A 23,125-nucleotide genomic window follows, 5' to 3' on the forward strand; every position below is an offset into this window, starting at 1 on the left:
GGTTGCTGTGAGCTAGGCTGATGCCACGGCACTCTAGCCTGGGCAACAGAGTGACACTCTGTCTCAAAAAAAAAAAAGTAAAATTAAAATAAGAACATCCAGTAAAACTTTTAATATATTTCCTCTATGTCAAATAACAAAATAAATGTTTCTCAAGAAATTCTTATATATTTCTCACTTAAACAAAGCTACTCCAAGTTTAATAGATTCCTAATACTGAAATTTCAAAATCAATCATTGCAATTAGACCGCTATACTAAATTTGATTTATGTATTATAATAAAAAAGGGAAATACAAAAAAGGGTGCTAATGTTCTCATATATAAAAGGGGGTATTAACTGTAAACAATCTTAAAGTACTACTCTAGTGGCCTATTTTTTAAAAAATCAGTAATATACGGAAATAAATCCTTTTTTCTATTTGTAATCCACTGGGTTTAAGCTTTAGTTGTTCCTGTTAACTTCAAAAAAACAGGTTTGGTTTAATAGACACACTCTAAATAACTTAAAGGAATAAAACACTTTATTTTAAAAATTCATATATATTTCAAATGAAAACTGCTCATGTAAGCACCCACAGAGTGCCAGGGACCGTACAAAACATTAAAAGACTTGTTCGTGCTCTTTTAGAGCAAAATTCTCTTGCACTCATTTTTGCATGACGTTGACATTTTCGTTTCACTGTCAAAAAATGACCAGATCTTCAAGACTTGCTTAAAAAAACAAGTTTTCAGTCCATAGTAGACGTAGATCATGCAGGTTAATGCAGAAGCCAAGTGTGAAGTCTGTCAACTGTGACACTTAATGTCCTCTCCCTGATTAAGAGAAAATTAAAGTAGTAAGGGCATAAAAAAATAGATTTTTAATAGTACTATTACCCAAATCTTACGTTTAAAATCAGCATTAGTTCCTGTAATGTTTAGCAAACATACTTCGCCAAGTTTAACCACCATTCATTACACCTTTTTTATTTTTCAAACAATAAAGCAAAATAAATTAAAAGTAGGTGAAAAAGTTAAAAGCAAAAACAAAGAGTGATACAAAATGAGGCCATAAATTAGGCTAAGTAAAGATACCATGGTGTTCTATATACTCGCTGGCAGAAAAAGAAATAAAAAGAGGAAATTCAATCATTTGAAGACTTTAACACTCACCTCTGAAACCGCCACCTCCCCTTCCTCCTCTGAAGCCCCCACCTCCACCTCTTCCACCTCTAAAGCCACCTAGAAAAGGAAAAGTTTATTAACTAACAATGTAATATATAACAAAAATTTGGCCAGGTGCAGTGGCTCAGGCCTGTAATCCCAGCACTCTGGGAGGCTGAGGTGGGAGGATCGCTCGAGGTCGGGAGTTCGAGACCAACCTGGGCAAGAGCCAGACCCTGTCTCTACTAAAAATAGAAAAAAATTAGGCTTGCGCCTGTAGTCTCAGCTACTCGGAAGGCTGAGGCAGGAGGATCGCTTGAGCCCAAGAGTCTGAGGTTGCTGTGAGCTATAATGATGCCACTGTACTCTAGCCCTGGCGACAAGTGCAAGACACCATCTCAAAAAGAAAAAAATTTATATTAACATGTATATTAAGTAATGTAACATAAATAATAAAGTTATGAAATAACTATCATCTCTCATATTCTGACAAACCTACAAAGATCAACACAATTTTCCTACAATTATAAAGGATAAATAGATTCACATATTTCACCCTGCAGAAATTTTTAAAAGCTAAAAAGGGAGAAACTATAGTAGTTCACCAATTGCGAGGTGGGCTAAAACCCCAGATTACCACCTTTTAAGCAAGTATTCTATTCTAATGGATTAGAAATGCTTGTTAAAGTTTGGTTTAGCCATACTGCTGAGCATATGGTTACCTCGGTTTTGTAAATACTTTTTTGATTGAACTAAGAATAGTTTGCTGGAATGAAGGCTTTTACCCTAAGAGAAAGGGGTGGCAGGGAGCGGTTTTGCTCTGGGAAAGCTGTAATAAACATGATTATTAAGGTTACTGAGCTACATACAGACCACAGGTGATGCTCACGTGAAATTCTCGAGAAGTTACTCCCAAAAATACTCAAGAGAGAAATCCGTTCTCTTTTTAAGAGATTCCCTCCTACCTAAGTAGACCCAAACAAGGACATTTATACGGTGAGATGATGATTAAATTGAGAGAAGCAGAGGAGAGAGCAGAGTTCCCTCTCTCTTCTGACCCAGTGGAGGAAGCTGCCCAAGCCCAACTTCCGGCACCTCCCCCTTTCCGCTTTGGCTCTGCCCACCAACTCATCACCCACCGGCGCCCACCCACAGACAAGCATTCCCAGGGCTGCACCCACCCCCAAACCCGCTCAGCACCTCGCTGCCCATGATGACGATGTGTGAAAGCCTCAAAATATTGCGATCACAGCGATTAACTTATTGGTAACAGTTCCTGACATGACGTCAGATGATGTGCATTTGGACTCTGGATCTGCCAGTTGTTGGATTAGGGAAGGGGTGGAGAAACTGTGGCCTTAAGGTGCAGTCTTGTGACCGAATCCATTGGCCTTAAGGCCACAAGTTTCCCACCCCTGGATTAGGGCAAATTAACTTCTGTAAGCCTCATCCATAAAATAAGCGTATCATCTATCTTGAAAGGTTTTGCTGAGTATCAAGAGAATACACACAAGATATTAAAAGAATTCGTGTCCAGCTCTTAACATACAATCAACACTCAATGATAGTAACTAAGAAACTAAAATGCAGTTAGGAGAATCTTATACTTTATTAAAACGGCCAAGAAAACATGAATAACCCAAAGAGATGAAATCCCTCAAAAGTTTGCTTTCTTAGATTTTTTTCTTTTTAAAGAAGTTGTCGAAACAAAGCGTTATTACTATGCGCAACCTGCCAATATCTGAAACAAGCTTCTTTACTTAAATACTTCTAAGGGAAGTTTGCCTGTGTACAAAAGTAAACTGTACCATAGGAATTAGCTGTGAGTTTGAAATCTCACTACAAATGTCCCCATAAGTAACTTACCGCCTCTGCCACCACCTCTGCCTCCTCCTCCTCCTCTTCCTCCTCCTCGACCTCCCCTGCCACCGCCTCTTGGAGGTCCTTGTCCTTTCTCACCTGGAGGTCGAGGTAGAAACCTCTGCAGTGGCAGCAGCTTATATGGGTCTATATAAAACTGGAAACAGAAGAGAAGCAATCAGCGTGGTGACTTAGGGGACAGGATGGTATCACCATGAAGAACCCACATGCTAGAGTCAAAACTACCTAGGTTCAAACCCTAACCCTACCACACTTTTTACTACGCAGCGCTGGGCAAGGACTTCATCTCTTCATGCCTTGGTTTTCTTAGCTACAAAATGTAGATTATAAAGCATCTATTTCACATAGTTGTGTGAAATAAAAAAGTTAATATATATAAGGCTCTTTGGACACAATAAGCATTATATGCATATTAAAAAAAAATCAAGACCAATCTCATTTCTCTTTAGAAACAGATAATACCTATCAAAAATTAACTGCATTTTCACTCGACAGGATTGCCATAAGAAAAATAAAACCATTAAAAATGCAGCCTTAAAATTCAAAAGAAAGCACTGGCATGCTAGCTGCTTCAAGACTTTAAATAAAGAATCAAATCAGTAACTATGTACTGAACAAAGCAATCAAGGATATATAGAAACTAAACCCATCCTATGTTTGGGGTTAAAGAGAACATTTTTTAGATAATGAAATATCAGGGTATATTGTTTCACAGTTCTACATTAAACATGCATGGAGGTTTTCAAAACTAATATATTACTTATAATAAGACGTCTGTATCTCTCTCTAGATCTCACCATATTACCCTTCTTCCCTTCATAGCCTGTCACCTCAAAACTATTGTCTAGCTCTGCGTGGCACAGTTAGTAGCTATTTAAATTCAAATTAGTAAGTGCTTAAAAGCTCAGTTCCTGAGTCCCGTGAGCCACATTTCAGGTGCTCAGTAGTTACACGTGGCTAACGGCTACGGTGTCAGGCAGGGGTTTGTTTCCATCAAGGCAGAAAGCTCAATTACAGCATTAGTCTACAGACTTTATAGTAACCTAGGCTGGGTTAGGAGGGCCTCAACTTAAACACAGCAGTGGATCTGGAAGCCAGGAGAGGTAGAATGTACCCAACTTAGCACGTGTGATTAAGAAAAAAAAAACAAAAACAAAACAACAACAACAAAACAAACAAACAAACAAACAAACAAAAAAAAACCCGCGAAACAATAAAAATGAATAATACTGTGAGGATCGATCTGGATTGATTACTGGCAGTTTTCTTTTTCTAGGTCACCAAATAAGAAGCCCTTCTCAGCACTGTTGCTTTCTAGGCTGCTCACCTCCAGGCACGGCTGAAGCAGTGTAATTTCCCACTGAGTACGTGTCAGGGTTTCTAGAACCAGGAGACACAGGCTAGCATCGAGGTGGTGTCTCCTTCTCATCTCCTGTTCCAATCGGGCTTCTGGGCTAGCTACTTACTCCATTGGCAACATGACCCTTGACCTCTATGTCGCTGCCATCCAGTGAACACTCTGTAGCATGTTACGACAGCCGAGCACTCCCTCTTGGAAAAATTTTGTTATTTCAACTTTTTTGATGCCACTTTTATGACACGCTTGTGGTTCGCCTCCTTTTTTACTGGCAATTACTTCTCAGTCTCCACGAACAGATATTTAAGGTGCCTTGAAGCCCTTAGGTGCTCTTTTCCCTTCATTCTTTCTTCTTAGACTATTTCATACACTGTGTGCACACTGACAGCTTCCTAGTTCTGTCTCTAGCCTAGGCCCCTTCTCTGAACTCCTGACCACGTGGCTCTCTCACAAACTCATGTCCAAAACCAAACTCATCACCTTCCCCTCTTATCCTCCTCTCCTCCAGCGTTGCCTTTTCAGGAAATGGTACCATCATCCACAAAGACACTGAGAGCAGACATCTGGAAGATGGTGGTATTTTTTACTTCCTCAACTTCAATAGCTCATCAATTACCAAGTCCCACTGATTCTACTTCCTATAGTTCTCACAAATCCATCAACTTTCTCTACTTCCACTGTCTCTACCCTAGTCTAAAGTATCATCTCTTCCAGGACTATTGAGACAGCCTCCTTCCTGGCCCCTTCACACACAGCACTGACCCCTTCCCGGGGTGCTTTTTTTATTTTTCCACAGTGTGCTTTTTAAGCATAAATTTCAATGTATTACCCCTGGTATTCAAAAACAAAATGAGATTAAAACTAAAGTTTATTGTATCCTTAAAGTTGTTTGCTGTCTCAGAGACTTTGCACATCCTGTTTTCTCTACTTAGAATGCATTCCCTCCTCCTCTTTCACTAGTCCAGTGGTTCCCAAGTGTTCACCTAACTGCACCAAAATTATCCACGAGCTCTTCCTTTTATAAACTGAATACTGGGCCCTACTTAAGGGCTACTGGTCAAATTTCTAGGAGACCATATTCTAACGGTCATATTCTAACGATTTGGCTAACATGAGCAAGGAATACTTTCTAAAAGGCCGTAACAAATAAATTACTTCTAAAGATCAACAGGTGCAATATTGATTGTATAGGACATCTCATTTAAGAGCTTAGTGACATATTGGTGGAGTATCAAGCACCCAAAGTAGAACTGTCCTAAGGTACATCATTCCCTTATAAAACCAAAGATCTTAAGTATCATAAGTTAGACTCACCTTCTGTAGTTTTTTAAAAGATGATGCCTTCATGTTTTCTGACAATTTAACTGAAAAATACTATTAATTTTATTAAGGAACAAATATGCAACTAAGATGAAAGAAGATATCACACCTTCTGAATTCACGTATAATTTTTAAAACACAGTTAGAATATATGGGCATATATAAGAAAGGTAAGAATGAGTTAGTGTTCAAGAAGGGGAAAAAAAAAAAAACCAAAAAGCAACTTCTAACTCTACCATACTATTCCAATGGCACCATCATATCAAAATTAACCAACTTAATCCTGTAGCACTAATCAAAATGGCCATAATTTCTAGAACTTTCCAAAAAGGAAGTTAGCTTTCCAAGGCCTATCATTTTACTACGCATGTACAAATACATTCTCCCCTCTTGATTCTCCTTCATGGGCCAATCTGTAGCAATACTGTGTAATTTAAAGAAGCCACAAGTTTAATTTATACTTAATTGCCTCAGAAAAACACAAATAGTAACCTCTGAATGAGATTACTAGGTCTTCCGATTAGAAAGGATACAAAATCTCTAAGTTGTCCAAATATTTCATCCACTTTTCCAATTTGCTCTTTGTTTTCTAAATAAACAGGAGCATTGAAATAAGGCACCTTATTTTCATCTGTGGTACATTTACAAACTATGTCATCTTCACAGGGATGCAGGAACTCTCCTAGTACTGAAAAAAGGACAAGAAAATATAGAAATATAGAACTATTCCAAATGCTACTGACCAATGTCTTCTGGAAGCTTTCTTCTTGGCTACCTGGGACTTCACCATATCTGTTCTCCTCTGAGGCAGAAGAGCACAGTCATTAAGAGTGTGGACTTCCTAGACTGGTGTACCAACTCCACAACTGGCTGTGTGACCTGGGGGAAGTTACTCACCCTCCTTTTGCTTCACATCTTTAATATAAGGCCAGTAACATATAAGGTGTATCCTAGACCTACTATATATCATTGTAAGGACTAAGTGTCATAACATGTCAAATGCTTAGAACGATGCCTGGCGCACTGAGACCATTCAACCTATAACGGTCATCGTATTATAACAACTATGATTCTCTGATTTAAACACTATGCTTCATTCTCTTGGTTCTTCCTTTCCCCCCGCCCACCTCTACCTGTGAATAACCTTTTGTTCTTGTCTTTTTTTTCTCCTGCTTTAAAACTTTCCCGTTCCCACCGCCCCCTCTTTACGATGATTCTTAATCTTTTTCAGGGAAGTCTGGAATCTCAAAATAACTACCTTTATTTCTAACTGACTAGACTGTCACCCCAAACTAAAATATTCATCACATTCCTACAAAAGCAACTCTCCATCCCTATTATCCAAGTTCAAAACCTGGAAACTTATTCTCAGTCTAAGTAAAGTTCTACTGATCTTGTTTCCTTTGAAAGCTCTCGCCTATATAACCCTTTCCTCCCCCCCTTTTTTTCCCCCTCACTGCCATCATCCTAAATCAGACTCTCAATGCCTTACATATAAACTGCTGCAACAGCTTGTGGGCTGGGACCTCTGACTCTAGCCATTGCTCCCATCAAACTACCCAGCATGATCCAATCCACTCTTAATTAGACACTATTCATCCTCTCTCCTCTTGAACCTAGATTCCTACTGACAAACCTGTCTTACTTTCCACGACTTCCATCCCACTTCGTTGATAATTACTCCAAAACTACTCTAAATAGGTCTTGTTCTTAACTTCCCCTACTATAGTTTCCCTCCCAAGCTAAGTTTTTTCTCACTTCTTTTACTTTTGAGTAGCAATCCAAAGCATGGGTTTTGAAGTCAGAAAACTTGGCTTTGCATTTCAACTGTATCACTTACTGATCACTTATCACTAAGCTTATGATCCTGGCACAGAAACTTAACCCTGAATCAGTTTGCTCATTTGCAAAATGAGGAAAATAAGGGTAAGTATTCAATATTGCCTATTTAACACCTTCCTGTCAGCCCAAACTCAACTTCCACCTCCATGATGCATTTTAAGTGTCCTCTGGCTTTCTTGATCGTCCCTCTACGTGCTGCCATACGATTATAAGTCAGTTTGCAGCATTCTGAACACAGACTTTTGTCTCCCCCACCGAGCTACAACCTCTCTAGGAGAGCCGCTGAATCTATCCTTCAGGACCTAACTTGCAGTCAAACTTGCTAATCACACAAACCCCAAACCCAGCCCCACTCCCCCAAGTAGCCTAAGCTTTGAAGACGACATACAGACTACACGTTCTGGAGGTCCTTGGTCTTGGCCTTTGTTAAAGCCTCCGCGGCCACCCCCTCGTCCAAATCCTCCCCTGCCGCCGCCGCCGCCGCCTCGGAAGTTGCCGCCACCTCCACCTCGGAAGTGGTTGTTGTTGCTGTTGCTGCCTCCGCGGTTGAAGCCTCCACCTCCACCACCTCGATTAAAGCCTCCACGACCTCCACCTCGAAAAGACATTCTCTCTCCCACCTGGTGAAAAAAAACGGCCCGTGACTTCAAGATCACTGTGGCACCTGAGTACACCCCTTAACCCCTTAGAGACTGGGGCAGAACACCATAAAAGGGGACAATAATGGCAGCCCGGCCACCTCACCCACTGCCAGGCCTCCAGTAATGCACCTGGAAAGTGAAAAGTGTTATTCCCCACGGCCGTGTGAGCGCCGGCCGACCGACACATAGCAGCCTCGCCGCCCCCGGGTTGGTACCTCCTCCCCGAGCAGACATCAAGCAGGTCTTCACGCCGCGTTCGCCTCCGTCCTCCCTCCCTCCCGCAGCTGGGATCCGCGCCCCGCATTTTCAGACCCTCCTGCTCCTCCGGCTACTCACCGGCGCCACGTGCACCTCTGGCTCCGGCTTTTTGCACACACCCACCCGGCTACTTCCGCCTCGAACCTCCTCGGCCACCGTACAGGCGTAGAGTTTTTTAAGAAGACCAGAAACTCGAATAAACTGATTTGCTTTAAAAAAAAAAAAAAGAAGAAGAAGAAAAAGAAGTCACCAGCGGAACTAGCGACACGGTCAATTTTCCAAAACAGTCTTCAGCCCCGGAAAAGTAACAATAAATACCATGTAACTGTAACCACGGGTTTACGACAGTTCGAGCAACCTGCCTCGCTCTGGGCAGCGGAAGTGACGTACAATAACGGCGCCTTCACAACCTGGCGCTACCGGAAGTGTGCTGCCGCCATATTGCCCCGGGAGATAGCGGCGTAAGGGACCCGCCCCCTCTCCGAGAGGGTGGAGCCGGCTACTGTTTAGGGTGCGACAGCTCCCGCAGGCGACGCGGACTGCCTCGGCGCTCTTGCTTCTCAGGCTGCGAAATGGCCCCCCACCTCGCTCCTGACTTGGTTGCCAACTCCAGCAACTGTGCGGCCACATCTCTGAGGGGTTTTGAGCCGCCCTCTGCCCAGAGGTGCATCTGGCGGCGTCAGCACCCATGGCGGCCAACGGAAAGGTTTCTCTCCGTTCTTTCGCGGTCCTTATTTCTTCCTGACCTTCTGAAGAACGCACCATTGTGGGCTGCACTGTGTCTGTCCTTTTCTTGTACGGTTTCATTCGTTAAAGGAAGAAATGCAATACGTGTGTGTGGTGTGCGCACCCGTGATTTTTTTTTTTAAAAACGAAAATGTGTCATCTAACAGCAAGCCAAACCATCGTTTTATCTTTTGTACCAGATATTTATTCGTCAAGTACGTTTTGAGCACCGGCAGGCTGTGCACCCGTCCATGCTGGTAGCTCCTGTCTCTTCTCGTTAAGCTCTTGATGTCTGACGTCAGCTTCCCGCGCATGCTCCAAAACTTATCGCAACTGAAGGTAGGGGCTTCTCGTCTGTTAAATTTGTTTGCCTCTTTTACACCCAAATCCTCTGAGACTTTACTTGGCATTTGACACAGTCAACCGCCTCTTCTTTGAAAGAGAGCGGAGATTGGTACTGTTTCAAAGGGTTATTGTATAATACTAATAAATGAGATTTTAAAAGACCTCTGTAAACTTTGCTATAGAGATATTAGGAATTACAGTATGTCTTCTACGTTAACATATATGTTTCTCGAGGGAGCGCCTAAGAGTCCTAAAACTAAAATAAATTTTGCATAAATGTATTTTAGATTGAGATTTGATACATGTATTAAATTCTATGTATCATACACGGACAGAGTTATTCATAACTACCCTGGTCTATTTTGCTGGTGAGTTGTGTCATTTAAACATTTAAGTTTAGTGTTTCTATCTCCGTTTGGTGTCCCACTATTATCTCCCACTCAGTATGATAAAACCATTGAACTTCTATGGGACCTTCAGGATTACGTGGTACCTAACCCCTTTATTTTAGAAGTAAGGAACTGACATTCAGGGAAGTGAAGTAACTTCTCCAGCTAGTTAAAAGACACACTAGAACCTTGGACTCTCCTAGTCCTCAGTCCTCTTTTTCTCCCCTCCCTGCAACTTCCTCTTCCCAATTTGTTTATCTTTCCAATTCCCTGTTTTCCCCAGGATAGCATCATGCTCTTGGTTTCCAAATATTTGAACTCAAACAATTGAGCTGGCTCCTCCTTCCTTATCATCACTATATCCAACCCCACCCCAGCCTTGGTTGTACTATCTTTTGTCCAGAACTATCAATTTCTGTTAATTCCATCTGGGGTCATCGACTATTATTGGCCTCCTGTTGTGACTGCCACACTTCCTTGTGTCATTCCTGCCAACTAAACTAAACGCTCATTCCATGTAATTGTGATATTTTTCTTTTCTTTTTTTTTTTTTGCAGAAAGAAACAATTAAAAAGAAAATAGAACTTTGTCATACAGAGGTATTCAAATGAACAAGTTAACATGTCACTAAAATTACAAAGATTTAACTGAGGAACTCACAATTTCTAGCACAAAAAGTAACATTCTGAGTATTCGTCAGGACCTACGTGTGAAAAAACCGCCAGAGGCTGGGGAAAGAACCACTGGAAAGCATTTGAGGTAACGATGCCCAAACAGCCTGTCCTCACTACTCGAACTGGAAAACTTATCGTTCATGGAACGTTGGGTGGAGAATACAGAAGGATCTTGCCCTAATAGTGTGGAATGATTGGCCCTAGACTGAGAACTGTTCTGACCCGACCTAGGAAAGCTTAAGGGCAAGACCTGAAATCAAACAGTTTATTGAGCTGGGAGAGGCATCAGTTCAAAAGTATTTGAGGGGCCTTGCTCAAAGTCATTTTCTTATGTTGATTTTGTATCTAGCCACCTTAATAAACTTTGACTTTAGATTTAATAATTTTTCAGTTAATTCTTCTAAGTAGACAATCATTTCATGTGCAAATAATGACAACTTTTTCTGTTCTCCTCCAATATTTATAATTTTTTCTTGTGTATTGCATTGCCTGGAGTCTTCAGAACAGTATTGAAATACAGCATTCTTGGTTTTGTTCCAGACCCTAATAGGTTTGCCTTTAGTGTTTTACCATATATATAGTGTTTACCATTACATTCTACCCTTTACTAGGTTAATGATATTTGTTCTCTTCCTGGCTTACTCATTTTTTAAAAATTAAGAATAGGTGTTAAATTTACCAAACACCTTTTCCTTATCTAATGATATATGGTTTTTTATTTAATCTATTATTTTAATCAATTAAAGCTTTTGACATATTGAATTACATTAATAGATATCCTAATGTTGAACATCCCTATGTTTCTAGAATAATCTCCACTTGGTCATGGTATGTTAGTTTTAATATATACTGATATATATGGTTTCCTAATACTTATTTAGAACCCTTGCACGTATATTAATGATATTAATTTATAAATTTTTTTCTGAGGCTCATCTTACCCAGTTTTGGATAAGAGTATTAGAGTATTGCTAATAAGTTGGTGAGCTTTCCAGCTTCTCCTGTGTTCTGGAAAAGTTTAAATGACAGAGAAATGATCTTAAAAGATTTGACAAAATGTAGTTGGTGTCTTTGAGTGGTTAAAATCTTTACCGTTTCTATTTCTTCTCTGCTATTAATTTATTGAAGTTTTCCACTCTTCCCAAGTAAATTCTGATTAATTTTATTTTCCTTAAAATTTTCATCTAGACCTTCAGATTCATTTGATAAGCAGCACATGGTTTTATCACTTAAGGTTTTCGATGACAGGCCACCAATGCAAATCTGGCTAATGTTAGTAAAAGAAAAATTCATTTGGAAGATAATAGGGTGTTCACAGTATTGACAGGGACTAAGAAACTAGGCTTAAGAGCTAAAGATACTCAAGATGGTCAAGAAGGAGGCACAGGAAGCTCATCTCATGGCTACGACAGTCTGACCCGGGTGCTGCCGCTGCTGCTGGAGTAAATGATTCCCAGCTGTTTCTTCTGTTACTTAAGACTCAAAATCCAGACGGAGAGAGAGACTGAACTATAAAAGGGAATGGAGAGAGGCTAAGTATGAATTTCTCAACCTCTGTGTTGGAAATCATGTGCCTGGAGTAACTCTTCTGCCAGAACAACCCACCGTAGAAGACAGATAATTCCCCAAAGGAAACTGGAAGCCTACTATGAAGAACAACAGATGTTGGGCAGCCCCCTAAAAACATTCACTCTAATAGCATTACCCGAAAATTATTTTCTTTATTTTATTTCTCAAAATAAGTATCAAGTCTAAGACTTTTTACTTTCTGGTTTACTTATTGCTTATGTCTTTATTATTTTATATCACTTTTTCCCCACCCCAAGGGAAGAGAATCTATCACTTTTGATTTGTTTTATTGGTTTAAAAAAAAATAATACCCTGAGTGTATGCTTAGTTCATTCTTTCAGTGCTTTTTTTTTGTTGTTGTTGTAAAAGTTTAATATAATTTAGCTATATAAATCTCATTTCTTTTTTTTTTTTTTTTTCTATTCTTTCTAAGCTTAGAAACTCTACTGCTTCCCTGGAGTTTAATATTTGTTCCAGTGGAATTTCTTTTACACATAAGAACCTTGATTCTAGTTTTAGCAGCATTATAAACTGTATCAATAAGAATTTGTTCAAGAAAACTGAAACCACTCCAGGTATTTTAATCAGAGAAGAAGATCAGAAACAGTTCACATTCACTATACTTACAGTTCTCTCCAGGCCGTATCTTTTGCCTTCTATGGTAATAGAGTCTGCAGAAATCTAGATTATCCAGACTTCCTATAAAACATCACATTGTTTGGCGTTGATGGCATTACCTTGACGAGAGCAGATGAACAGAAGGTGGCTGGCAGGCTGAATGTTTCGATAAGACACGTGTGCTCCAGATGGTGGGAAATAAAGCCTCACACAGCAGTAAAATTTTTAGGAAACTAGTTCTTAGGAATCTGCCAGAATATCCTTGCTAAAGTAAAAGACAAATTACTGCATCTTGCACTTCCTTTAACAAAGAAGGAAGCAGAGAACCCAGTAGGCTTTTCAAACTCTGGGACAAATATTCCACACTGAGGAATGTTGCTCCAGCTGCCAAGGCAGAAAAGGCTTCTGGAGTGATCCAGCCGACCCTGTGGTGCTGGAAATGTCAGTGATGGGAAGAAACGTTGTGTGGTGTTAAGGAAGACCCAGTGGGGGGACCACACTAAGGGGCCTTGGAGCTCTGGGGCAAGGCCAGGCCATCTGCACCAGAGAATTATACACCTTTTGAGAAACATCTTGCGCGCTACTGATTCCTGTAAGTGTGGATAAGGGAGCGTGGGACGCCCCATCACCACATGGCCAGAACTGCCTGTTACGAGCTGGGTCCCGACAGACCCAGGAAACAAGGTCAAGCAGGCTTAGCGAAAGTGTGAGGCAGAGATGTGTTTGGTACATCCAGAACCAAACACAAACAGGACCAAAGGTCAAAAGCGAGGTGCACGAGCAGGTAGCCCAGACACCCCCCTCCCTGCCACCAGCATCCAAATACTTGTGCCCATGCCCCTCCCTCAGTTCATACCTGTGGCTCAGTGTGGAATCTGATACGACCAGCCGAAGGAGGACGGGAAAGTTTGCATTTGATTTACATATGAGTTGGCTTGTTATGTAGGCACAAGTTGAAAATAGACAGCAGCTGCGTTATAGCCACACTCTCGAGTGGTTTTGAAAGACAGTGATGAGGGAAAGTCCTCCCAGTGGGCAGAGGTTCAGGTGGTACACCTTGTCATCCACTTTGTGTGGAAAGAAGTGGCCCAAGGTCAGACTATGTATGGAATCACAGGCAATAGTGATTGCCTGACCATCTTTTTTTCCTGACATGAAAAATATTTGAAGATGAGAACAAAGAAGGTCTGGGGTAGAAACATGTATGTACACATAGGAGTGGGTATGAAGTATAAAACTCTATCACATGTTGACACCCACCAGAGCGCATCCATCAGAGAAAAGGCACTAAATAACCAACAAAATGACTGAGTCTCAGTTGTCAGCCACCCCAGTGCAGGCGAGATGGGCACCAAAATGAAGTGACCATGGTGGCAGAGATGGAGGCCACCAATGAGACAAATAGCATGGACATCTGAGGCTCATCTTGCTACTGCCACCAACAAATGCCCAACCTGACAATAAAGACCAACGCTGTCAATGCCGTGCCCACAAGATGGCACAATTCATGAAGGAGACCAACGAGCCACTTGGTGGCAAATTGACTACCTCTGGTCCCTTCAGTCTTTGAAGGGCCAGTGGTACATTCTCACAGGAATAGACACACAGTCAAGGTACTGGTTTGCCTTTCCTGCCCGCAGGGCCTCAGCTAGCACCATGATCCGGAGGATCACGGAGTGCTTAGTCCTCCAGCAAGGCATCCCATATAACATCCTGCCGGCCAAGCCTACTCCCTTGACCGCAGAGGAGAAGTGGGAGTGGGCCCGTGACCATGCAATCCAGTAGTCACATCACCTGCTGTACCACCCAGAAGCTGGTGGCCTGCTAGAGCATTGGAACGGGCTGCTAAATGCAGAGCCGAGGTGCCAGTTAAAGGCAATACTTTGTGCGAATGGGGTGCTGTCCTCCAGGAGACAGTATATGCATTGAATCAGAGAACTTCATAGGGCATTTTGTCCCCAGCTGGAAGAATACATGGGTCTGGGAATCCAGGGACAGAGGCAGGAATGACAACACTCACCAACTCTTCCATTTACCACAACTGTAGACTCTGCAGGGTTAGTGGTTTTGGTCCCTAAAGAACCGCACTTTTGCCAGGAGCACAGCAATAATCCCATTGAATTGTAAGCTGTAGTCTGCCGCCCGGTGCACATTAGGACCCTTGTGTCTAGGGACCAGCAGGAAAGGAGTCACCATCTTCATGAGGGTAACTGACCCTGATCTCAGAGGAAGTAGGGTTCCTGCTGTTATTAATGCAGTGCAGGCGGAGAGGGATGTGTGTGGAACCCACGTCCTACTGCGGTGCCTCTTCTAACAGTAAAAGGATGGAGACGGCAACCTGGCCTGAGAAGCAGGTGGTAACCAGGGGCTCAGACCACTCCTGGAAGAGACTGTGGGTCAGGCCACCAGGGAAGCCCCTGAGGCCAGCAGAGGTGGGAGCTCAGGTGAATGGAATCCAGAATGGACAGGGCGGGGCATGGCCGAGTATCAGCTACAACCCCAAGATCAACTATAAGGGCATGGGCTGTAGTCTTTCCCACCAACTCCCTCTTCTAAGTTTTCTCTCAAGCAGAGAGGCCCACTGAAATTTGGAAGGAGCCAGTCTTGGAGTATACCTGGAACGTAGATCTAAATGGTGCAAGTAATGAACTCTGAAAAACACAGAAATGAGTTTCCCAGATCCCTCACGGAGGAAGGTCTTGCTGCTTGGCCGAGAAGAGTGTGGTCAGAAGACACCACCTCCAGATAGCAAATAACTGTCAGATCCTTTAGGGCCTGCCTCAGCTACAGAGAACGGCCTCAGCTAGGGGCATGCCCTTCCTGGGCAACCCATATCGGTGACTGAGCAAGACAGGTTATAATGGTCCAGCCGTTTCTGTTGGACACTGTGACAGGTCACACTCAGTTCTTGAGCTGCCCCTGGGCAATCCAAGGCTTTGTTGAAGCTGAATCGCGGTTTGACTTCTCCCGCTGCTTGATCCCTACTAAACACCTTGCCCCCCAAACTCTGTCTCAGGTCTGCTTCTGGAGAATCCAAGCTGTGTCATTATTTTTGCCGTCACAAACTTACAAATACAAATGAATCTGCAAGTACCTACTTGGTACTAGAGCAAGAATACTTGCTGTACAAAGTTTTCTGTGCTCAGAAAATATAACTTGATCACTGTAGAACCAATGCGTGGTAGTTTATTTTACAGAGAAAATAGAAATTTGCTTCCAGTGTAATTTCTGTCTTCCCTAACAAACAGAATTGAGGCATTGTTCCCCAGAATGTTGGGTAAATCAGTCTCTTCCGGAGGAAACACAGTTCCTATTGGTTACCTCCCTCAGCTATTTACTGGGAAGGCCGTTTTTTGGTTTCAGTTACGGTAAAACTCTTTGGGTTTTAGCCAGATTCTTTTAAGAGTTCAAAAGTACAAAGCTCTTTAGGAGGCCTGCTCTTTTGAAATATTTTTTCAGAGGTTAAAAATTAAATTTCAAAAGAATATCTGGGGTGGAAGAAAGTGTCTCAGCAGAGACACAGACCCTGAACACCTCCAACATGAAGCTTGTTCATGTTTTTCTGTTGCTTTTGTGCTTCTACTTAAGTTTTTGCAAGGTAAGTAATTCAGTCTTTATGGAAATTATTTTAGGTAGGTATTTTAAAGATTATAAGAATATAGGAAAACTCTTAAAAGATATAATGTTGACTGAAACATTACATAGGTCAGTTACCAACAATGCCACTATATAGTCAGTAACAAATATGTTAATATCTTGATAAAGGAGTTTTAAGAATGTGGTTTTTTTATATGCTTATATGTGCATAGACATTGAACTAGGCATAGACATGGAACAAGAGTTTTACTAATACAAAGCTATGATTTACTGTAATTACAATAAATCAATAAACATTTCCCAAGCCTTTTCTGTGTGTAGGGTATAGTGTTAGGAAAGTAATAAGACTGATCTCTTCCTTCTATTGCCTTTCAGTACACGGTATAGTTGTAGAAAGGAGATGTAAATATGCCAATGGGGAAATAATATGCAAGATTTAAAATAACACTTGAAAACAAAAGAAGGGGCCAGGCGCGGTGCCTCGCACCTGTAATCCTAGCACTGGGAGGCCGAGGTGGGTGGATCATTTGACCTCAGGAGTTTGAGACCAGCCTGAGCAAGAGTGAGACCCTGTCTCTACTAAAAGAAAAATAGAAAGAAATTAGCCGGGCATGGTAGCACATGCCTGTAGTCCCAGCTACTCGGGAGGCTGAGGCAGGAGGATCGCTTGAGCCCAGGAGTTTGAGGTTACTGTGAGCTAGGCTGATGCCACGGCACTCTAGCCCGGGCAACAGAGCGAGACTCTGTCTCCAAAAAAAAAAAAAAAAAATGAAGGAAAGATGAAGAAAATCACAGATAAACGAAAGCTGAGGAAGTTAGAGGCCAGTAGACCTGACCTACAGGAAATGCACTACAAGCCAGAGAATCCGTCATGCTGAGACGAAAGGATGCTAGACAGTAACTCAAGACCATATAAAGAAACAATGAACGCCAGTAAAAGTAACTACATAGGTAAATAGAATAGCCAATATTATGTTATTTTTGTTTGTACCCTTATTATATGATTTAAAAGACAGCTGTATAAACATTTTAGATCTGTGTCAATAGTCACATGATGTGTAAAGATGTAATGTGTGGCAATAACATACAGGAGGAGACCGCGCTGTATAGGAGCAGAGCTTTGTATGCTCTTGAAAGCCAAGCTGTTATCAATTCAGTCTAGATTTCCATAAATTTAAGATAGTAATTGTAATCTCCATGGTACACACAAAGAAAATATCTGAAAAATATACACAAAAGGAAATGAGAAGGGAATCAAAATGGCTCACTACAAAAAAATCAGCTACACAAAAGAATGCAGTAATAGAGAAAATGAGGAACAAAAAAGGTATGAGAGATAAGTACACAAATAGCAAAATGGCAGAAGTGAATCCTTATCAGCAATTACTTTAAATGGAAGTAGATTCAGATCAAAAGGCAGAGATTGGCAGAATCAATTTTTAAAAAACATGATCCAACTACATGTTGTCCACGAGAGACTCCTTTTAGATCCAGAGAAACCAAGGCTGGAAAAGATATGTGCAAATGGTAACCAAAAGAGAGCTGGGATGGGCTATACTAATACCAGAAAAGGTCCCCAACCTATGGTGAGTTGTATAATTATTTCATTATATATTAAAATGTAATAATAATGGAAATAAAGTGCACAATAAATGTAATGCCCTTGAGTTATCCTGAAACCATCCCCTCACCACCCCACCCCCATGCCCACCGCCCACCGCCCCCCACCCCCGGTCCGTGGAAAAGTTGTCTTCCATGAAAGTGGTCCCTTGGGCCAGTTTCAGTTGATTTTTCTCCTCATTATGAGTCATATTTTCTGGCTTCTTTGCATGCGTATTATTTTTATTAAATGCCAAATGTTATGAATTTTATCTTGTTGGATGATGGTTTGTTTTGTTTTTTTTTTTCCTATTTCTGCAAATAATGAGCTTTGTTCTGGGATGCAGTTTAGTCACTTAAAAACTGTTTGATTTCAGGTCTTTCCCTTAAGCTTTCCTAGGTAGGATCAGAAGGGCACTCAGTCTAGGGCTAGTCATTCCACACTGTTAGGGCAAGATCCTTCTGTATTCTCCACCCAACGTCCCAGGAACGGTAAGTGTTGTAGTTTGAGTAGTGAGGACAGGCTGTTTGAGCATGCGCATTGTTACTTCAAATTCTTTCCAGTGGTTCTTTCCTCAGCCTCTGGCAGTTTTTTCATACTCAAAGGGGACCTTCTGCAGAGCTCCAGCGTTCTCTGTCTGAGAACTCGCTTCTTCCAGTTCTTTATCTGTGAACTATCACTGCTTTCGTCTCCATAGACTCTCAGCTCTTTCTCCTAAACTGAAGGAGTCCCTTGTGCTCAGCCCAAGTCTCCCCTCTCTATACCCTGGCCTGAAAACTCTCTCAAGGCAATAAAGTAGGACAAAGGGAGAGCTCACCTCATTTCTTTCTCAACCCTCAGGGATCACTACCCTTCATTGCCTGGTGACCCGCGTCTTAAAAACCATTGTTTTCTGTTATTTAGTCCATTTCTTGGTTGTTTTAGGCTGCAGGGTAAATTTGGTCCCTATTACTCTATCTTGGCTGGAAACAGAATTCCCATTTAATTTTAATGAATTTTAATTTTAGTAGTCACATTTTGTTAATGGCTCTTGTATTGAATAGCACAATTAACAGTTGCTGGATCTGCTGTTGATTTTTTAAAATACAGACGTAAACTTCACATGAGCACTTTTTTTTTTTTTTTACTTATCCTTTAATTAAGACATTGTATTATAATTGGAAGTTAATTCGGTCAGCTGTCAGTTTAGACTTGACATAGATGGACTCATACATGTTATGCATTGGAATTGTTCAAGTTCACTTTGGGTGGCACAGTTCCTTTTTTCAGCCCCTGTGGTATTACATTTTCCTGAATTTTCCAGATTCAAAATTTTAAATGTTGTCACAATGACTGTGAGGATGAAGGAACAAAAGTTGGGTTATTCAGTTTTGCCAGTCTAATGGCTATTTGGAGTTTTTGTTTTTAAAATATAAAATAGTAAAACAGTGCAGACTGAGAGTTGCAATAATTTTGTTTGCCAAATGCAAACTAGTTCATACAGAAAATGCCAAATCTGAATAATATCTCTATAGTAAAAATTTTTTATTAATGTTTTTAGTTGTCAGACCATAACATTATTCTTTACTGCAACAGACTTATATACACATATAATTTTTCTCTTTTTCATTAAATATATCAGTGTAATTTTTTTTCATTGTTTGGACTCTAATATGTATTTTGCTTTTTATAATTTTTACAGGCATGCTTATATATATGAATTTCAATAAAAGAAAATGGTCAATGTATGCATTTTCTGCATAATTCATTATCCCTTTCATTTCATGATTTTTACTGAAAATAATTTTATTGTATGGGGGGAGTTAAAAAGTATCTACTTGGTGAGAAAAATATACTAGGTTTGCCATTTGTCAGTAGACAAACAATTTTTGCAACTCCTATTCCAGACAAAGGGCTGGTTTCTTTAATATTAAATATGTAAAAAGTTCCTACAAAAATAAGAAAAATCCACCCTCAACCCCTACACAGATACAATCGTTGAATCCCAATGCTTTTGCTTTCCAAACCATTCTCACACTCCTCTCTTGCTGCCTCTCCCTCCCCAGTGTCCTGGCCAGTGGCCGTCCCGTCTGAAGCCCACTCGGTGCCGTACACTCGAGTGTGCCGGCTGCTCACCGTGCCCTGAATATGTTCTGTGCCATCCCTACTCAGTGTGCTACCAGCACCAGAGAGACCGTGTCATGTTCACCTTAGCAGGATTTTGCGTGCAGGAGGAGTTGAATAAATGATTTTGCATTTAATAGTAGAATTGATAAATTTCACCTATCAATTCATTCCATGTGACGATACTCAGCACCAAGTGTGTTACTCCTTAACGTGACGGCTGAGATTAGTTGATTTCTTCAGAGGCCAAAATCTACGTTGGCCTTAAGATAAGAGCTCCCACTAATTGCATGTCTGGTACCTGCCAAGCATGACACACATATTATTTCCTATGCTTACAATAACCTTGCAAAATAATCCCCATTTTGCAGATGAGGACATTCACATTTTTCAAGAGGGTCACCTGCCCCGGGCCATATAAGTGTAAGTGCCCAAACTGGGACGAGAAGCCAGGTTTTTCTGTTCTCAAAGCTACCAGACCAACCACCACCCACATGTGTCTGTCTTGCTCTTTTCCTTCATTTACTCATCTTCAAACAGGAGACTTTAGTTGGTTGCTGAGTTAACGTTTACTTTTGTGTTTTCCAGGCCACTTTGACATCAGGCACATCTCGAGAGGATCTGGTGGAGAAAAAGTGCCTGGAGAAAAAGTACACACACCTCTCCTGCAATAAGGTCTTCTGCCAGCCGTGGCAGAAGTGCATCGAAGGGACGTGCAGGTGTAAACTCCCGTATCAGTGCCCAAAGAACAGCACTGTGATGTGTGCGACTAACGGGAAAAGCTACCCGACATACTGTCATCTGAAGAGCTTGGAATGCCTTCACCCAGCGACAAAGTTCTTAAATAATGGAACGTGCAAAGCCGAAGGTAGGAAAAGCCCGGTTTTCAAGTCACTCCGTGATATACGAGGGCAACCATATGCCACACTTTCTATTAGAAGTTACTTTCCCTGTGAAATATTATGAGGACAGCTCAAAATTCTTCTCTAGACCCTCATTAGTAATTGGAGTAATACCCAAAAAATCAGGGGTCACCAGAACCTAGCCAGCCCCTGAGTCCAGTCGTTCCCCTTGGGGCCTGTGCCATTCTCTGCAGCCCAGCCTTAGGATTGTCCCCCACCGTCACTTCTACTCGGTTAAAAGGATCATTCCAGGACACCGAGTTGGTTCATAGCCCCACCTCGGCGACTGACAAGCTGTGCGACCTCTCTGGACCCAGTTCCCTCACCTGTGAAATGTGAATGATAGAAGTTTCTAAGTTGTAAGCGCCTTGTGAAAATTAAACAAAGTGATATATGAAAGGCTCCTCCCACAGTGCTTGGCAAACAGAAGGTCTTTGAGCTCTGACAGCAAAACTTGGGCTCATTGTCTTCTGGTATCAAGCGATCTCAGACACTCATGGCCTTAGGGATGCTGAAAACATTCCTGGTAAAGGCACAATTACACACAGCTCGCAGTAGCCTATGTGTTTTTGAGATGCTGAGTTAAGATGTCAAGATACTGTTGGAAAAGGAGGAAAAAAGCTCCCTGTCTGAGCCCCTTTCTCTCTCTCTTTTTTTTTTTTTTGAAACAGAGTCTTGCTCTGTTGCCCAGGCTAGAGTGCCGTGGCGTCAGCCTTGCTCACAGCAACCTCAAACTCCTGGGCTCAAGCCATCCTCCTGCCTCAGCCTCCCGAGTAGCTGGGACTACAGGCATGCACCACCGTGCCCGGCTAATTTTTTCTATATATATTTTTAGCTGTCTGTATAATTTCTTTATATTTTTTAGTAGAGACGGGATCTTGCTCTTGCTCAGGCTGGTCTCGAACTCCTGACCTCGAGCGATCCTCCCGCCTCGGCCTCCCAGAGTGCTAGGATGACAGGTGTGAGCCACCACGCCTGGCCCTGAGCCCCTTTGTGTTATCTATCGGGGAGGAAGAAGGCAGGAATAGAGGTTACTTTGTCAGTGTCAGAGTTTTCTTCTCCTGAGGCACCAAATGCCTTAAATGTACGAGAATACATAGACCCTCTCTCTAGTTTCATTAATTGTTTAGCTCACTTTTAAGAACTTGGACCGTGGGGTAAGATCCGTTTGAGGAGGTTCCAATTCCTGGCTTCTTCACTTGGGCCAGTAACTTGACTTCTCCTAGATTTAGGTTCCTCCCGTGTAAAAATGGGGATAAACATAGTCCTCACCTCCGTAGGGTGATGTGAGGCTGTACGACTGGGAGGCTCAGCCACTAGACACGGTGAGCAGTCATAGAGTCACTGCTTGCTGTTGTTTCTTAAAGTCTTCGTGGTATCCAAAGGTAATCTGACATGATGTATTTTATTATTTTAAAGGCTTTTTAATCAGGAGGGGAAAAAAGTCAATGCCGAAATAATGCCCATTCTTTTGGTTTTTTATCTCAGGAAAATTTAGCGTTTCCTTGTATGGAACTGCAGACTCCGAGGGAATTGTTGAAGTCCAACTCGTGGACCAAGAGAAGAAAATGTTCATATGCGGCAGCAGCTGGACCATAGCGGAAGCCAACGTGGCCTGCTTTGACCTTGGATTTCAACAGTGAGCACTTGTGTCCGCAGAGCTTCCCGGGGCTGTTTTTATCGTCCCAACTATTTGCTTTCTGATTCCCGCGTCGTTCTGTGCCTCGATTTCCTCGTATGTAACCCGGGGAAGTTAACTACGTTCCTCGTAGCGCTGCTGTGAGGGGTGACGCGCGTGCGTGTTTGCCTGGCACCAGAACCCTGCGGGACGCAGAGCGTCTGCCAGTCTGCCCGAGTGTCTGGATGTTTCCGAGAGTCGCAAACGTGTTCCTTACTGCCCGTCTCTACTCATCTGTCACTGTGTCCCCTTTTCACACCTCAGATTGTTCATATGCGCCCTTCCTCTTTTTCTCCTCCATCAGCCTTGCAGAGCTGTGTCTCTTTGATTAGCCATTTTTATTTTTGTTATTTCCAACTGGTCTGTTGTTTCGTTATTTTCTACTTCATTAATCTTTACGGTTATCTTTGACTCTCCCTTCTTTTCCCTATTGTATTTTTTTCCTACTTCCTTGAGTCGAAGGCTTAACTCAACTGGTTT

General features: G+C 41.8%; 2 protein-coding genes across 10 annotated transcripts in view; one reads left to right on the plus strand and one right to left on the minus strand.

The window, feature by feature from the left end:
• Window positions 1-505: 505 nt before the first annotated feature.
• Window positions 506-8,842, minus strand: GAR1 (GAR1 ribonucleoprotein). 2 transcript variants are annotated; one of them, XM_069459161.1, is made up of 8 exons: window positions 8,763-8,806; window positions 8,523-8,653; window positions 7,934-8,165; window positions 6,237-6,391; window positions 5,698-5,757; window positions 3,012-3,162; window positions 1,155-1,223; window positions 506-815 (listed from the first exon to the last, which is right to left on the minus strand). In XM_069459161.1, the coding sequence occupies exons 3-8, from the start codon at window positions 8,151-8,153 to the stop codon at window positions 802-804; spliced, it is 669 nt and encodes a 222-aa protein (XP_069315262.1). In that variant the 5' UTR covers window positions 8,154-8,165; window positions 8,523-8,653; window positions 8,763-8,806; the 3' UTR covers window positions 506-801. The 2 variants fall into 2 exon arrangements, with proteins under 2 accessions (XP_069315262.1, XP_069315263.1); XM_069459162.1 differs by lacking the exons at window positions 8,523-8,653; window positions 8,763-8,806 and adding an exon at window positions 8,807-8,842.
• Window positions 8,843-16,227: 7,385 nt separating this feature from the next.
• The window catches only part of CFI (complement factor I), a 34,196-nt gene continuing 27,298 nt past the window's right edge, over window positions 16,228-23,125 (plus strand). For 3 of the 8 annotated variants that reach the window (XM_069459032.1, XM_069459033.1, XM_069459034.1), the window contains exons 1-3: window positions 16,232-16,367; window positions 20,670-20,933; window positions 22,456-22,606. In XM_069459032.1, coding sequence (XP_069315133.1) covers window positions 16,307-16,367; window positions 20,670-20,933; window positions 22,456-22,606 — 476 coding nt within the window. In that variant the 5' untranslated portion in view covers window positions 16,232-16,306. Of the gene's footprint in view, window positions 16,368-20,653; window positions 20,934-22,455; window positions 22,607-23,125 lie in introns of all 8 variants that reach the window. The other 5 variants (XM_069459035.1, XM_069459036.1, XM_069459029.1 and 2 more) reach the window with 3 other exon arrangements.

Source organism: Eulemur rufifrons, chromosome 26 (genome assembly GCF_041146395.1).
Source record: "Eulemur rufifrons isolate Redbay chromosome 26, OSU_ERuf_1, whole genome shotgun sequence".
In the NCBI taxonomy this organism is placed as follows: domain Eukaryota; kingdom Metazoa; phylum Chordata; class Mammalia; order Primates; family Lemuridae; genus Eulemur; species Eulemur rufifrons.

Coding starts and splice junctions, on each gene's coding strand:
- GAR1 (XM_069459162.1), bottom strand. CDS start 8,153: ATGTCTTTTCGAGGTGGAGGTCGTGGAGGCTTTAATCGAGGTGGTGGA. Junction 5,758..6,236: donor TTGGACAACTTAGAGATTTT/GTATCCTTTCTA, acceptor TAAAATTAATAG/TATTTTTCAGTTAAATTGTC. Junction 1,224..3,011: donor CAGAGGTGGTGGCAGAGGCG/GTAAGTTACTTA, acceptor TTCCTTTTCTAG/GTGGCTTTAGAGGTGGAAGA.